At 46.8% G+C, this 14,766-nt stretch overlaps 2 protein-coding genes across 2 annotated transcripts in view; one reads left to right on the forward strand and one right to left on the reverse strand.

Moving 5' to 3' along the window:
* The window catches only part of atf6 (activating transcription factor 6), a 462,472-nt gene that overhangs the window by 422,401 nt on the left and 25,305 nt on the right, over positions 1-14,766 (forward strand). The window contains exon 17 of the transcript XR_011357594.1: positions 1,428-1,518. The gene's annotated coding sequence lies outside the window, so the exon portion shown is untranslated. The remainder of the gene's footprint in view (positions 1-1,427; positions 1,519-14,766) is intronic.
* Positions 1-14,766, reverse strand: part of LOC138763475 (olfactomedin-like protein 2B) — an 88,261-nt gene that overhangs the window by 35,905 nt on the left and 37,590 nt on the right. Inside the window, exon 5 of the mRNA XM_069937691.1 lies at positions 10,109-10,334. Within this exon, the coding sequence (XP_069793792.1) occupies positions 10,109-10,334 (226 nt within the window). The remainder of the gene's footprint in view (positions 1-10,108; positions 10,335-14,766) is intronic.

Genomic DNA, 14,766 nt, shown 5'->3' on the forward strand with positions numbered 1-14,766 from the left:
GGACCTCGAGCCCACTCCTGCTTTGTCATTGGTACCAAGATGTACCACGACCTTTGGCTACTCACCTTCCCCTTTAAGAATATTCTGCAACCACTCAGAGGCATCCTGGACCTGAGCTCCCAGAATACAACACACTATCCTGGAGTCTCTTTTGTGGCCACAGAATCTCCTAATTGTTTCTCCTAACTGTTCCCCCAACAACTGAATTTCCTATAACTCTCGTTCTACCCATTTTCACCCTTCCTTCTGAGATTCAGAACTGACCATGATGCCATTGGTTTGGCTGCAATCTTGCCCAGATAGGTCTTTCCTCAAGCAGTATCCAAAGGGGTATACTTGTTGCTGAGGGGAATGGCCACAAAGTGGCCCTACACTGACGTTTTTCTCCCCTTATCTCTCTCAGTTTCCACCCATCTGAATCCTGCCCTCTGGGGGTAACCACCTGTTCAAAAGCCTTGTTCAACCTCCCAAATGATCCTCAGTTGATCCAACAATTCCAGTTCCTTAATATAGTTATTCAGGAGATGATGTTGGTTGTACTTCCCGCAGGGAAACCATCAGGTTCCATGAATTTCCACATCCTACAGGAGGAGCATTCCACTGCCATATCTGCCACCACTCCTGCATTGCAGTATCGGCAAGCAAGCCCAAATCAGCCACAACAAAAGGGAAAGGTTAGCCATCTTACCTAATTCTTTGGTCTCAGCCTTAACTCACCAAAGCCTCAACTCCCCATTTCAACCCTAGCCCACTGACATACTGGCCACTCCACAATAGTTACTTCACTTAAGCTCCCATTCCATCTAATTAGCCAATGGAGAAATTTAAACAATCACCTACCTTTCTTGTTGCTTTTTAAATGCTCGTCTTCTCTTTCTAAGTCCCGCTCTCGCAATTCCCATTGAGAAACAAATCCAGGAGATACATGAGATTGCGGATGCTGGAATCTGGACCCACTGAGTTTCTACACCAAATTGCTTTATTGTTGCATATTCATTTAAGTTTTGTATTTGCTTTGTTGTTGATTGCTTTTAATAATTATTCTAAAGAATATGTTATAGCAAAGAAGACCAAGTATGTAGGTAATTGTGACTGTGGGAATGAGAATGACATGCAGCTTTCACTTTCTAACTACTTCCTGAAATTGTTTAAAAGAAAGTCCTAATTATAACTGGGATAAAATTAAAGTGGAATAGTTTAAAACACAAGTTCATTTCTGTTCATATTCTGAATTTGCCTTAAAAATATTTCCTTTGTTGTTTTAGCTGAGACATGAAATCTTTAATCTGAAGCAGAAACCTCCTTCTCTCAGCTTAAAATCCACAATTCTCCTTCTCCTGGTCCTGTCCCCCCAACATTTGCTTTTAAAATTTTTTTTTCTTTTACATCATCATCATTTGGCTAACATTTGGTCCCAATATTTGCAGGGACTTGCACGCTTACAGAATTGCAATTGCTTGCCAGCCATGCTGGGATGCTTGTTGAGGTCTACACTTGCTCCAAAGAACAAGCGAGAAGGTGAGTTTAGAAATGAATTCTCCTGTGATCCCTCTTGCCAATGAATTCCAGGTGGAGTTAACAGTATGTGGTCTCCAGCCCTGTTGATTGAGTTGGTTGCTGCTAACATGAGACCTGCGCACCTTGGGGTGATGCAATACTACTACAGTTGTGATCCAAAAGCTTGTATGTTAAGAAAATGTTGGAAGTGGAACTTTGACATAAGATGTACTCCTTCAGCTGAAGCAATTCATCCTCTTTTAAATGCTCTTTCATGCTGTTAATGACCACTCCCCTATTAATGATCCACAGGGAATATGTCAACTCACAGCTTGGTCTCAATGTTGCAATGAAGTGATATGTGAAAGATTTTGCTTCTATTTTCCTTTCTCTCCTAGCCATGGAGGAAGGCAATTCTTACAATGAGTCAACAGGGCTGCAAAGAGGAACCTAACTCAAATAGATTTGGATCCAAAAAAATCATGTTTTCATATTTGACACTGACATGGCCATTTTCATGAGAGAATACTGTAGTTGATTATAGACACACTTCCAGAGTCTACAGGAACTATTGATACATCTCCATCACTTCACAATGAGCAATTGAAAAACTGCTGAAAATAACTGAAGAAGATAAAGGGCTGACTCCTCCAACGGAACACAGGTCCTCCCTCTCGGCCCCCTGTGTTTGGAAGGATGGGAATGGATTTACTGCACACTGTGGGGCTGCAGACATCTTCTGCCAGGTTTTTCTCTCCCCACCACCCTGGGCCACAACAACTGGGGACACACCAGCTGAAAAGAACCAGGAGCACTGCGCAAAATCATTGAGTCAGCGAAACCATCGACAGTTTCTGTCCCTGTTCATTCTCCCATCACAGCTTTTTCTGTGATCCTCTCCCCCACACTCAGGGTCAGCATCCGTGGGCATTTCCCCCCCCCCCAAACAAGGTGTTGACCCCTCCCCATACAGCCATGGCCATCAGACACACCCCACTCCCTCCCACGTCAGTAGCGTCTAGGTTAACGCATGCTAGCAACTCTCCACCCATCCCCAGACGTGTCACTAGTGTGCATCAAGCATCAGTAGCATCTAGTGACACTTGACACAATAAAAAGCGCTCTCGTGCCCCACATCAGAGGAGTGGATGGTGTTAAAGACAGGTAGGTTCCTGCCAGCACCCCTCCGCCCCCGTCGACAGGTCCCTGATAGCAACCCCTGCTGAACAAGCCCCCCTCAAGAGTGCTAATACCCCCCTCTAACGTACATTCTGGTGCCGATCCTGCAGACACTGTTCGTCTTTCTTTCTGGTTAATAAACAATCCTATTTACCAACAATTTTCAGGAACAGAATGCCGTTGCAAGCTGGGAGGACCTTTAATGAGTTTGTGCATGAATCGCAAAAGGTTGGTTTGCAGATATAACAGGTAATCAAATCAGCAAATGGAATGTTGGCTTTCAATGCTGGAAGGATTGAATTTAAGAGCAGGGAAGTTCTGCTGCAACTGTACAAGCGACTGGTGAGGCAGAACTGTGTGCAGTTCTGGTTTGCTGACCTGAAAAAGGACCGACTGGTTGATTCTAAAGTTGAGGATGTTAGTCTTTGAAGAGAAATTAAGTCACCTGGGACTGAACTTGCTGGAATTCAGAAGAATGAAAAAGGATCTTATAGAAAAATAAAATGACGAAAGTGATAGATAAGATAAAGGCAGGAAAGTTGTTTCTATTGGTAGGCTGACTAAAACTAGTGTCCAAGATTCAGGGGAACAGATTTCAAACGGAGATGAGGAAATACTTTTCCCAGAGAGTAGTGAATCTGTGGAATTCTCTGCCCAATGATCCAGTAAAGGGTGCCTCATTAACTATATCTGTGGTGCAGTGAGACAGTGTTTTGCCCAGTAGGGGAATTAAGGATTATGGGGAAAAGGCAAATCGGGGAGCTGAGGCCACAGCCAGTTCAGCCACGATCATATTGAATGGCAGAGCTGGCTCGATGGGACAGATGGACGACACCTGCTCCTATTTATTATGAACAATTAGTTTGCATTCCAATTGGGTGTGAAAAGGCAGCCTGTCCTGGGAACAAATGTGTTGGCAACTAATGGCAAGAAGCTGCGCATGGAGTGGGAAGTTATGTAATGACCTCCTGCAGAGGAGTCCTGGCCATATCTGGCAATGTGACTAGAACTGGAAGAGATAATAGTGGACTGTGCAATGGGATGATATTATCAGCTCGTTGTCAAGGCAGATATTTGGAGCAGAGTGCAGTACATTCAGAGTTTGTCCCTTCACAGTCAGATCTGATGACCTGAAAGTGTTGGGGATCTGGTTTGAAGGGTCAAGGCGTGCAACAAGAATTGGTCGAATTAGATTGCAAAGGTCCACCAGAAATTAGGGCTGTGTGCATGGCACTCCCTTTCAGTAACAAGTAAGAACCTGGTGCAAGGTGCTCTCATTTGGGCTGCTGTACATAGCGCAGGTGTGGCCCATACCCTACACCTCCACCCTGGTGGTCACCAGATTGGTTTTCATGGTTTATATGGAGATCCAAGATGGAAAGGGTCCAAAGATTTCCTTGTACAAGTCACCAGACAATGAGGACAAGGGCATACCTAACGTGGCCCTCATCCTGATCACCACCTTCGTATGTGGCTGCATCATGCTGTGTGTGGAACTAAAGTACCAGGGCACCAAATGTCGCGATGTGCTGAGGTTCTATCTGTCACAGGTGTTGCAAAGGATGGGCCTAGGCCCATTACCATGCAATGTCATAGTCAGCTGGACTTTGCCACACCCCCTATCCTTCATGAAAAAGTTTTTCCATACCAACACCTTTGATCACAAGACCATCAGGCAGGAGAGAGCATGGAATGTCTTGCCAAAACTGAGAGACAAGGACTTGGACCTGGTGGGGTGGTTCCCTGAGCATACCATTCAGGTCATTGCCAAGGCTGACAAAAAAGTTCCAGGACTTGGCCTGGCTGGTGGTGAGAGGATCTCTCCCAGTCAGATCCTTCATGTACAACTGGAACATCACCCACCACGTATGTTGTTCTCAGTATAACTGCAGTACAGTGGAAACAATCAGCTACCTCTTTGCTGAAAGCAGATTTGCTCAAAGTGTGTGAAGAAGGATGCAAGGATCCTTGTTATGGTTCATCCCCAGCAGCAGCAGCGTCACAGAGGACTCTCTGATCAACAGACTGTTCCTGGGAAAAACATGCAGAGTCAGACATCCAGAACTGCTTGAAGATTGTAGCGACTGTGCAGCAGAGCTTTGAAATAAAGAAATGTCCACACAGTACAAGGGTGAACCAAAAACTGACTTTATTATTTGAATTCGCTGCGTAACCCCGTGGGGAACGCCCACTTCCAGTGACGTATGCACCAGCTTCTGGAAGTGATGTCAGCTCGTTGCTGAGTCACTCCTTGGCTGGCAGTCCACCACATAGAAGCGGGGGGTTCCCTTAGCTTGCATGTGGCATCAACCATGGGCTTCTTCTCAGTAGTGAAGGAGGGCACGGGCTATCTTGGGATGGCTGACTGTGGCAGCGATTCGGCCTGTCACCCGCATGGTCACTCGGCCCACTACACCACGCCCCTTCAGAATTGTTACTGCCCCATAAGTGGTTTAACTTACAGTCTCTGGGCGGTCAGCTTCTGCATCTGACCTGTGGGTCCGGGGCCGGCAGATCAGAGTGCAAGTGCACGGCTTTGAGGCGGTCGACTGTGAATCTGTCCAGTCGGCCACCAGTCCAGTGTAAACACGACACTATCTCTCTGTAGTACCTTGAATGGACCTTCATACAGGCACTGTAGGGGTGTTCCATGCTGACCTCTCCTTATGAAAACATAGTGGGTGGACTGTAGGTCTGCAGGGACATGGCTGGATGGCAAGCCATGTCGAGACGATGGTGGAGAAGGCCTTTCACCCGAATGCATCCTCAACTTCTGGAGGAGGCACTGGGCTGTGGGCCGAGGGAATTGAAATGGATGTCCCCTGGAATGGTGAGTGGGAAACTGTACCACATCTCTGCGGATGAGGCTGGCAGATCCTCCTTCAGTGCTGTGCGAATGCCTAGGAGTACCCACGGGAGCTCATCCACCCATTTCAGGCCATGCAGCCGGGGCAAGGTGGTCTTCAGGTGGTGGTGGAAATGCTCAACCAGGCCATTTGCTTGGGGATGGTAGACTGTGGTGTGGTGTACTTGACTGCCACAAAATTTTGTCAGGTTGGACCAGAGCAAGGAGGTGAACTGTGCCCCTTGGCTCAAAGTGATGTGGGTCGGGACTCTGAAGCACATGACCCAGGTGGATAGGAAAGCCCTGGCACACGCAGATGTAAGTATTGCCTCCAGCCAGTGGGTAAAACAATAAATCATTGTGAACAAGTATTGCATTCCTTGGCTTACAGGGAGTGGGCCGACGATGTCCAAACGGACATGCTCAAACCTGGGTTGCACTGGCTCGAAAATAGAGTGGGGCTTTAAAAGCCAATGTACCTCGGTGTGCTGGCATTGTAAACAGGTTCAGGTCCACGGTGTCACATCTCGATGGAGGCCATGCCACACGAACTTGTTGGTCAGCAGGCAGACCATATACCTCATGAAGGAGTGGGATAGGCCGTGGATCTGGTCAAAAACCTGCTGTCGCCAGGTCGCGGGTAGGATAGGTCTGGGAAAACCTGTGGAGATGTTGCACAGCAGGAACGGGCCTCCTGGTGAAGGCAGAGGTCATTGACATTCAGGCTGATGATGGTCATCTGCTAGGCCTGGACATCTGTGTCCTCTGTCTGGTCCCTGGCAAGCTGGACAACATCGAGACCTCCTGAGGTTGCAGCAATCATGGGTCTGGACAGTGCGTCAGCTACCGTGTTGGACTAGCCCACGATGTGGCATATATCTGTGGTATACTTTGAGATATAGGAGTGGTACTGCTGTTATCTCACTGACCATGGATCCGAGACCTTGCTGAGTGCATAGGTTAGTGGTTTGTGGTCTGTGTAGGTGGTGAAGACCCTTCCCTCCAGCATGTACCAGAAATACCGTATCACCAGGTACAGGACCAACAGTTCATGGTCGAACATGCTGTATTTTAGCTCTAGCGTTCAAAGGTGCTTACTGAAGAAATCAAGGGGGCCCCAGTGCTCCAGCACTGTGCCCACTGCTCTGTCTGATACATCTGTTGTAAGGGCCAGGCGGGAGATTGAGTCTGGGTGCGCCAGCACCGTAGCCCTTGCTCGTGCCGTTTTCATGGAATGGAAAGCTTCTGTGGCATCTGGTGCCCACTGAAGTGTCTTGTTGCCAAGCTTGACGAGGTCAAACAGGGGCTGCATGAGGGTGGCCACTGCCGGTAGGAAGGAATGGTAGAAGTTAAGCATCCATAAGAACTCCTGCAGGCCTTTGATCATGCTCGGCTTGGGGAAATTTTGAATGGCCTCTACCTTGTTGGTTAGTGGTGTGGCTCCCTCTGGGGTGATGCAGTGTCTCTGAACCAAACTGGTGCTTGGCCGGGTTCACCATGAGCCAGAACTGCTGAAGTCTGTCAAACAGGAGGGTCAGATGCATCCTGTGAGTACTGGCATCGGGGCTGGCGATGAGGATATCATCTAAGCAGATGAAGATGAAATTGAGGTCCTTGCCAACCACATCACTGGAACATCTGGGCCACTTTTTTTAGTCCAAAAGGAATCTGCAGGAACTCGAAAAGGCCAAAGGGTGAGATGATTGCCAATTTCAGAACGTCGCTGAGGTGGGTACTGGGATCTGGTGATATCCTTTGAAGAGCTCCACCTAAGGGATAACTTCGCAGCCTTGTAGCCTCGTGGCGAAGTCCTGGTCACGTGGGATGGGTTCTGTCTGGGACTATCACCTTGTTCAGCCATATGCAGTCACCACATGGGCGCCAACCACCAGAGCTCTTCTACACCAAGTGAGTGGGGAGGCCCATGGATTGTTTGAACAGTGGATGATCCCCAGCACCTCCATGATGGCGAACTCGGCCTTGGCTTGTTGGAGCTTGTCTTGCGGGAGATGCCTGGCCTGTGCGTGCTTAGTCCTCCACACCATGTAGTGGGTTAGAGTCATGGATATTTGGGGCCAGTAAGGCTGGGTACCTGGGCGTACTCATATCATTCCAGGGTGTGGATCACTAATGGCAGGAAGGAATGTTGCTGCAGGGTGAGGGGGAAAGACTGGAACATGGTAGCATTCACTAACCAGCATCTAGTCATGTTCACCAACAATTTGTGTGCCCATAGGAAGTCCACTCCGAGTAGTGCCTGTTCCACAGCCGCGATTGTGCAATTCCATTAGAAGACCATGTCTGCGACATGGATGGTGACCAGGCGGGTCCCATAGCTCAGGATGGAGGATCCATTGGCTGCTTCCAGGGAAGGCCCTTGGGGTTGTGTCTGGCCTTGAAATATGTCAGCAGGACAAGGTTGATTTCTGCACCTGTGTTGACCAGGAAGTCCCTGTTCATCCGTTGGTCTCTGAGATAGAGTAGGCCTTTCAGAGACCACCAACCATCGAGGCCACTATAGGCGGCCGGCTTGCCCACTTCCCATTGCCATGTTAGATTTGGTAGTGGGGTATGAGCATGGAGGGGTGCACCACCAAGCGTTCTGACCCCATCAGAGGTGGTAGAAACAGTATTCACCGTGCTTCTCTGAGCGCCCGTCACATTACTGCTGTGCCACTGCCACTGTTGGGGTTTCCGATGGGCTAGTCATGATGGTGGCGCCGACAGCATAAATGGGCTGCATGTGGAGGGAGCTCTGCTGTGGGGTGCAGAAAGAGCCTGTCTGCCTCCTTGGTTACCAGGTGCGGGGTGCTGAAATCCATGTCCAAAACCACCGAGGAAATGTGTACTGGTAGCTTGGAGAGGAACAGGGCCTTGAAGAGGAAACAGTCTATATGCCCATATGCAAGGCCACCATCTCGTGCATGAACTCAGAGGGATTCTTGTCGCCTAGGCCTTGCATGTTTAAGATCTGAATGGCATACTCGTACTGACTGAGTTCTAGGGAGTCGAGGAGGAACTGTCGGAACTGCTTGTACTTGGTTTCCCACAACGGAGCATACTTTGGCAGTGGTGGCGGCATCCAGAGCGCTGATGATGTACCAGAACTTGGTGTCCTCTGAGACGATTCCCTTCATGTGGAACTGGGATTCAGCCAGTTACAGCCAGATCCTGGGCTTGTTTGCCCAGAAGGGTGGTAAATGCACGCCCACCACATTGGTCCCAGCCATTGCAACTGTAGTAGTTGCCGATTCTTACATTCTGATGTGTTTGATGCAGGTTTCAAGATGTTGGAACCATTGGGGTCACCACTGTAGCGACTGTTGCAGCAGTGCTATGAAATGAAGAGATGTCCACACAGAAGAAGGGTGAACCAAAAACTGATATTATTTGAATTCGCCACGTTGCCCCATGGGAAACGCCCACTTCAATTGATGTATGCGCTGGCTTACGGAAGTTACATCAATACATCACTCCTCAGCCGGTAGTCCACCACATGGAAGCAGACGGTTCCCTTAGCTCACATGTGACATCAATCGCGGGCTTCTTTTCGGTAGTGAAGTAAGGCCTGCGCCATCTTGGGATGGCTGACATTTGTGGCGATTCAGCCTGTCCACCCACGCGGTCACTCGACCAACTTCAAAACTATAAACTCAGGGAAAGATGGACTTTGGTCTGCCTCAAACCTTTTGTTCTTTCAGCAAATGGCGACGTTGGTCTGGGAATGCTGCCGACTGACACAATCCAGGCTGCACGATTACGTGCTGAGGAACGCACTGAGATTTAGTGCAGCCAACACGAGGGCTCTGTGGGGAAGGGGCACAGTCTCGAGTTCCCTCACTACCAGACATTGAGGAGCTGAGACTGAAGGGAAGTCCCTCAAACAACAGTCAGAGGGAGAAGCGACAAGGTGCCACAGTGATGGTAAATAGTATCAACCTGAATGTAACAAGGCACAGTGACAGGAAATGTATGGATATGAAAGTAAGGGTGGGAACAGACTCTGAACGGTTTTCCTTTTGTAAATAGTTTATTGTGAATAAAGTCTATTTTTGGAAAAAAAAACTGTTGGGCTGAAGCCAAACTGAGTGTGATTCTGCAGACAGAACTCTGCAGGAGCCATCAGCTTCAGTTGGTCCCAGACAAATATTTTCCTTGAAAAACCCGTGCTGTTCACAGACTGCTAGTTCGCCAAACTTATGTTGTGCCAAGGTAAATCACTTAATGCTGTGGTACAAAATCTGAGAGTCTGTGAGAATAGGCAAAATATTATGGAAGGAAGAATTGTGCAAATGGCAGGCACTAATGAAGGAAAGTTATGAAAGTGGTGTTCTGATGGGGTGGGTAGAGCTGTACACATGTAAGGAATGAACTCATGAAGCAATGGAAGAGAAAATGGCCAGGTTACAGGAAGGAGTTGAGAAAGATTTCCCTCAATCCTCATTGGTTCAACATGAAGCAATTAAAAACAAGATTGAATTTATTGATCACCGCCTTAACAGGACCAGAATATCTGAAATCACTTCATAACCAATTGATCTGTTGGAAATTTTGATCCTATCAGAGGAAACGTTATGGTCCACTTACGCTCGTCCTCTGCCGTGATCTCCGAATCCTCTGAAGCTTTAGCCTTGTAGTATGTGGCTCGTATGATGGTTGGTCTTTGAGAATGTCTTTGTCTTTGGTTGTGGCGCCTTTCAAACCACTTTTTTTCTGAGCGCAGCAGTATGAGTGACCTGGTGTCTTTGATCCCACCCCTCTTCCGATGGAGCTCTTTGTCAAACTTTTGAGGTCGTTTACGGATGTGCCTTTCCTTCAAAGAAACCAGAACAGGAGGATTGCCAGGTTAACATATCGTTAAGCAGATTCTGCAAAGTAAAACACTGAAGATTAGACGTTGCAAAGCCTGGTAATGCTGGGATGTGGTATCTGTGTATCTCTTGAGCTGACGACACTTTGTTTCCTTGCTCGCTATAACATTTGCAATCATTGGTGCTTCAATGCCTGGCTACTTGCTGATCTTTTCCTGTGCAAATTGATCGCAGAGCTACAGTTTTTAAAGGATACCTGTTCCCTGATCCACACAGAATGGACAGAGTTGCAGGGAGGGAATGTACCCCTGCTTCACTGCCACAGATCATCATACAGGAGGGTGAAATATCATGCTGCAGGAGTGCCAACAGACACACATAGATGCACATGCACACACACTGCAGTTCTTCAGTGAAACAGATCTCAAAATGCACATTACACACAGTTACAACAATTGAACTTCAGCAATCATGTAATTCCTACAAAAAAAATCCCTGTGACCTGAAAGATAAAAACCTTTTGGAACAGACCATGGAGGGGTTCGTTCCAGTCTCAATGCTGACCAAGTTGGAGAAAAGGCTCTTTCTCCTCACAGTCACACCAACTGGAGCTGCATCAGGCACAAATATTTTGAACCAGTCCTTTCATCTGATTTTACCCTTTTCTCCCTACTTGCTGAACAGCATCATGCTTTTTTTGTAATTATTATGATCGAGTCGCAAGTAACAGCAGCCATCCAGCACCTGGGGTACCATGCATTGGTACCCCAGAGAGATTCCATGGGCCCTAATACAGCAGGTCTCACCCCAGATGTTGGCACTTCAAGGGTTAAAAAGGCAGGATTAGAGCATGCAGATTTATGGCAAGAGATCTGGCTCTCATGGGCTGCAATTAGTCCAGAAAAACTGAGGGATGTGTTCACTCTCCAGTGAGAGCAGTCATGCATTGCTTTCACAATGGAGGACTTGGATAAGACTTTGCAAGGGAACATACACGGGCAGCTGTAGGTGTATCTGGAAATACAGTGCTTTGTCCAGACTTTCTGCCATTACTTGAGAGATGCAAAGGAGCTTGTGGGAGAACATCTCCAACCTCCAGCAAGATTTCAACGGAGCCCAGTTGGCCAACAGCACTAATAGGCTCCCCCTCCCCCAGTGCAGCCACTGAAGAAGCATTTCTTCCAAACCCCATGCAAAGGCTACTACAAAGTCTTTGTGTCTCAAGCAAGACTCATTCCGTTCCAACCACATCTCAATTTACTGCTGCTCTTCAGGTGCCAATTGATGTGCTCAGGGAGTGGTCCACTACCATCTAGAGATTATGTGCATGTTTTACCAAAGAAGTGTGGTAACCTGACTAAATGACTACCAACCAGTGCCTCTCACTGCACAGTGATGAAGTGTTTTGAAAGGCTGGTGTTGAAGCATATAGGTTCATATCTGAGAGGTGACATTGATCTGTTCCAATTGACCTTCTGCAGCAACAAGTCTTTGGTAGATGTCATCTCACAGACTCTACCTAAGACTTTGGAACATCTGGGCAACAAAAATGCATACAACAGGGTGCTCTCTATTGACTACAGTTAGGCATTTAACACCACCATCCCCTCAAAACTAATTAATAAACTCCAAGACCTGGGCCTTAAAACACAATTGTGCAATTGGATCCTGGATTTCCTCACCTTCAGATCCCAATCAGTGCAGATTGGCAAGAACATCTCCACAATTTCCATTAGTGCCTGAGCCCACAGGGCTGTGTATATAGCCACCTGCTCCATCACTTTACACCTGTGACTGTGTGGCTTTGTATGACAATAACACCATCTACAAATTTGCTGACAATACCAAAATAGTGGGCTGTATAAAAAGGGATGATGAGTCAGCATACAGGAGGGAGAATGAAACCTTGGTCGAATTGTGACTAACAACAACCTCTCACCTAATGATTATAGACTTTAGAAGGGGAAAACCTGAGGTGTATGTTCTAGAGATCACTGGGAAATCGGTGGAGGATATGGTGAGTAAATTTAGATTCCTGGTATTCACTATCTCAGCAGACCTTTCCTGGACCTAATGCGCTAATATCGCCGTGAAGAAAGCATCTCAGTGCCTCTATTTCCTCAAGAGTTTACGGAGGTTTGAAATAACATTGGAAACCTTCGCAAACTTCTACAGATGTAGTGTGGAAAGTGTGCTGACCAGCTGCATCATGGCTTTGTGTGGGGTCACCAATACCTCTGAAAGAAAAGGCCTGCAAAAAGTAGCTGCCCAGGACATCACAGACAAAACTCTCCCCACCATCGAGAAAGACTTGCAAATTTTTACAGGTGGTTTGTGGAGATGCACTGGACATGAAAAGACTACAGAGTTGTGATCTCAGCCAGCAACATCATGGGCAATAGTCTCCACTCCATTGAGGATATCTGCAAGAGGTGGTGTCTCCAGAAAGCAACCTCTATCTTCAAGGATCCTCAGTCCCTCTTCACATTGCTACACAGAACAGAGAACATTACAGCACAGTACAGGCTCTTCAGCCCTCGATGTTGTGTCAACCCATATATTCCTACCAAAAAAACATTCCTACCTTGTAACTCTATTTTTCTTTCATCCATGTGCCTAAGGTATCTATGATTCTTTTAAATACCTTGAATGTTTCAGCCTCCACCACCACTACCCCTGGCAAGGCATTCCAGGCACCCACAACTCTCTGTGAAAAAGCATTTGCCCTTGATGTCTCCTCTAAACCTTCCTCCATTCACTTGGTACAAATAACCCCTGTTGTTTGGGAAAAAGGAGCTGGCTGTCTACCTTATCTATGCCTCTCAGATTCTTGTAGACCTCTTAAGTCAACTCTCATCCTTCTTCGCTCTAAAGAGAAGAGTCCTAACTCTGTTAACCTTGCCTCATATGGTTTATTTCCCAATCCAGGCAACATCATGATAAATCTTATCTGCACCCTCTCTACAGCTTCCACATCCTTCCTATAATGAAGTGACCAGAACTGAACACAATATTCTAAGTGTGGTCTCATCAAAGATTTGTAGAGTTGCAACATGACCTCTCGACTCTTGAACTCAATCCCCATTCAAATGAAGCCCAGCATTGCAAAAGCCCTCTTAACTATCCTATCAACCTACACGGCAATCTTGAGAGATGTATGGTTTTGGATTCCAAGGTCCCCATGTTCCTTCACGCTGTTAATTGTCCAACCATTAAGCCTGTCTTCAGATTTGACCTTCCAAAATGCATCACCTCACATTGAACTCCATCTGCCACATTTCTGCCCAACTCTGTATCCTGTCTATATACTTTTGTAACCTACGACAACTTTCAGCACTATTCACAATTCCTCCAACCTTCGTAAAATCCACAAACCATCCTTTCACTTCTTCATCTTGGTCATTTATAAAAATCACCAAGAGCAGGGAACACCAAACAAACCCCTGTTGAACTCTACTAGTCACTGACATCCAGGCAGAATACTTTCTGTCCACTACTATTCTCTACTTTCTCTAGGCAAACCAATTTTTAATCTATACAGCCAAGGTTCCATCGATCCCTGCCTCATGACTTTCTGAACAAGTCACTCATATGGACCACATCTACCACCCTACCTTCATCAATTTTTTTTGTTACTTCCTCAAAAAGCTCAATTTGATTCATGAGGCATGATCTTCCCCTCAGAAAGTCATGTTGACTATCCCTGAGAAGACTGCACTTCTCTAAATGCTCATAAATCCTGTCATTAAGAACTCTCTCCAATAGTCTGCACACCACTAACCTAAAACTCACTGGTCTATAATTCCCAGAATTCTCCCAATTACCTTTTTTAAACCAGGGGGCCATATTTGCCATTCTCCAATCCTCTGGCACCTCCCTCCCCTGTGGCCAGGAAGATGCTACGATCACACCCAACACCTCAGCTATCTCTTACCTCCATCCCCACAGCAATCTGTTATATCGCTTCTCGCCCCAGGGACTCAGCAATCTTAATATTTTAAAGAAGATCCAGCATTTCCTTTTTCCTAATCTCACATGATCCTGCACACAACCTTGTTCTATTCTGACCTCACCTTGATCAAGGTCCTTTTCTCTGGTAAATATTGAAGCAAGGTATTCATTTAGCATCTCCCCAACCTCCTCCACCTCCAGGCACATGTTGCCTCCTTTATCCATAAGCCGCCCCATCTTCATTCTTGTCATCCTTCTGTTCCTCACGTACACATAGAACACCTTGATGTTCTCCTTAAATCTACTCGTCAAGGACTTCTTATGCCCCTTTCAAGGTCTCCTAAGTCCTTTCTTATATTCCTTCCTGGCTGCCACTTAATTCTTATGAACCTTTCCTGTTTTTTTGCCATCCTCAATCTAAGGTATGCTTCCTTCTTCCTTTTAACTATTATCTTTTCCCTGTATCATTGGGACAAATCTATC

This window comes from Narcine bancroftii, chromosome 5, assembly GCF_036971445.1.
Source record: "Narcine bancroftii isolate sNarBan1 chromosome 5, sNarBan1.hap1, whole genome shotgun sequence".
Classification (NCBI taxonomy): domain Eukaryota; kingdom Metazoa; phylum Chordata; class Chondrichthyes; order Torpediniformes; family Narcinidae; genus Narcine; species Narcine bancroftii.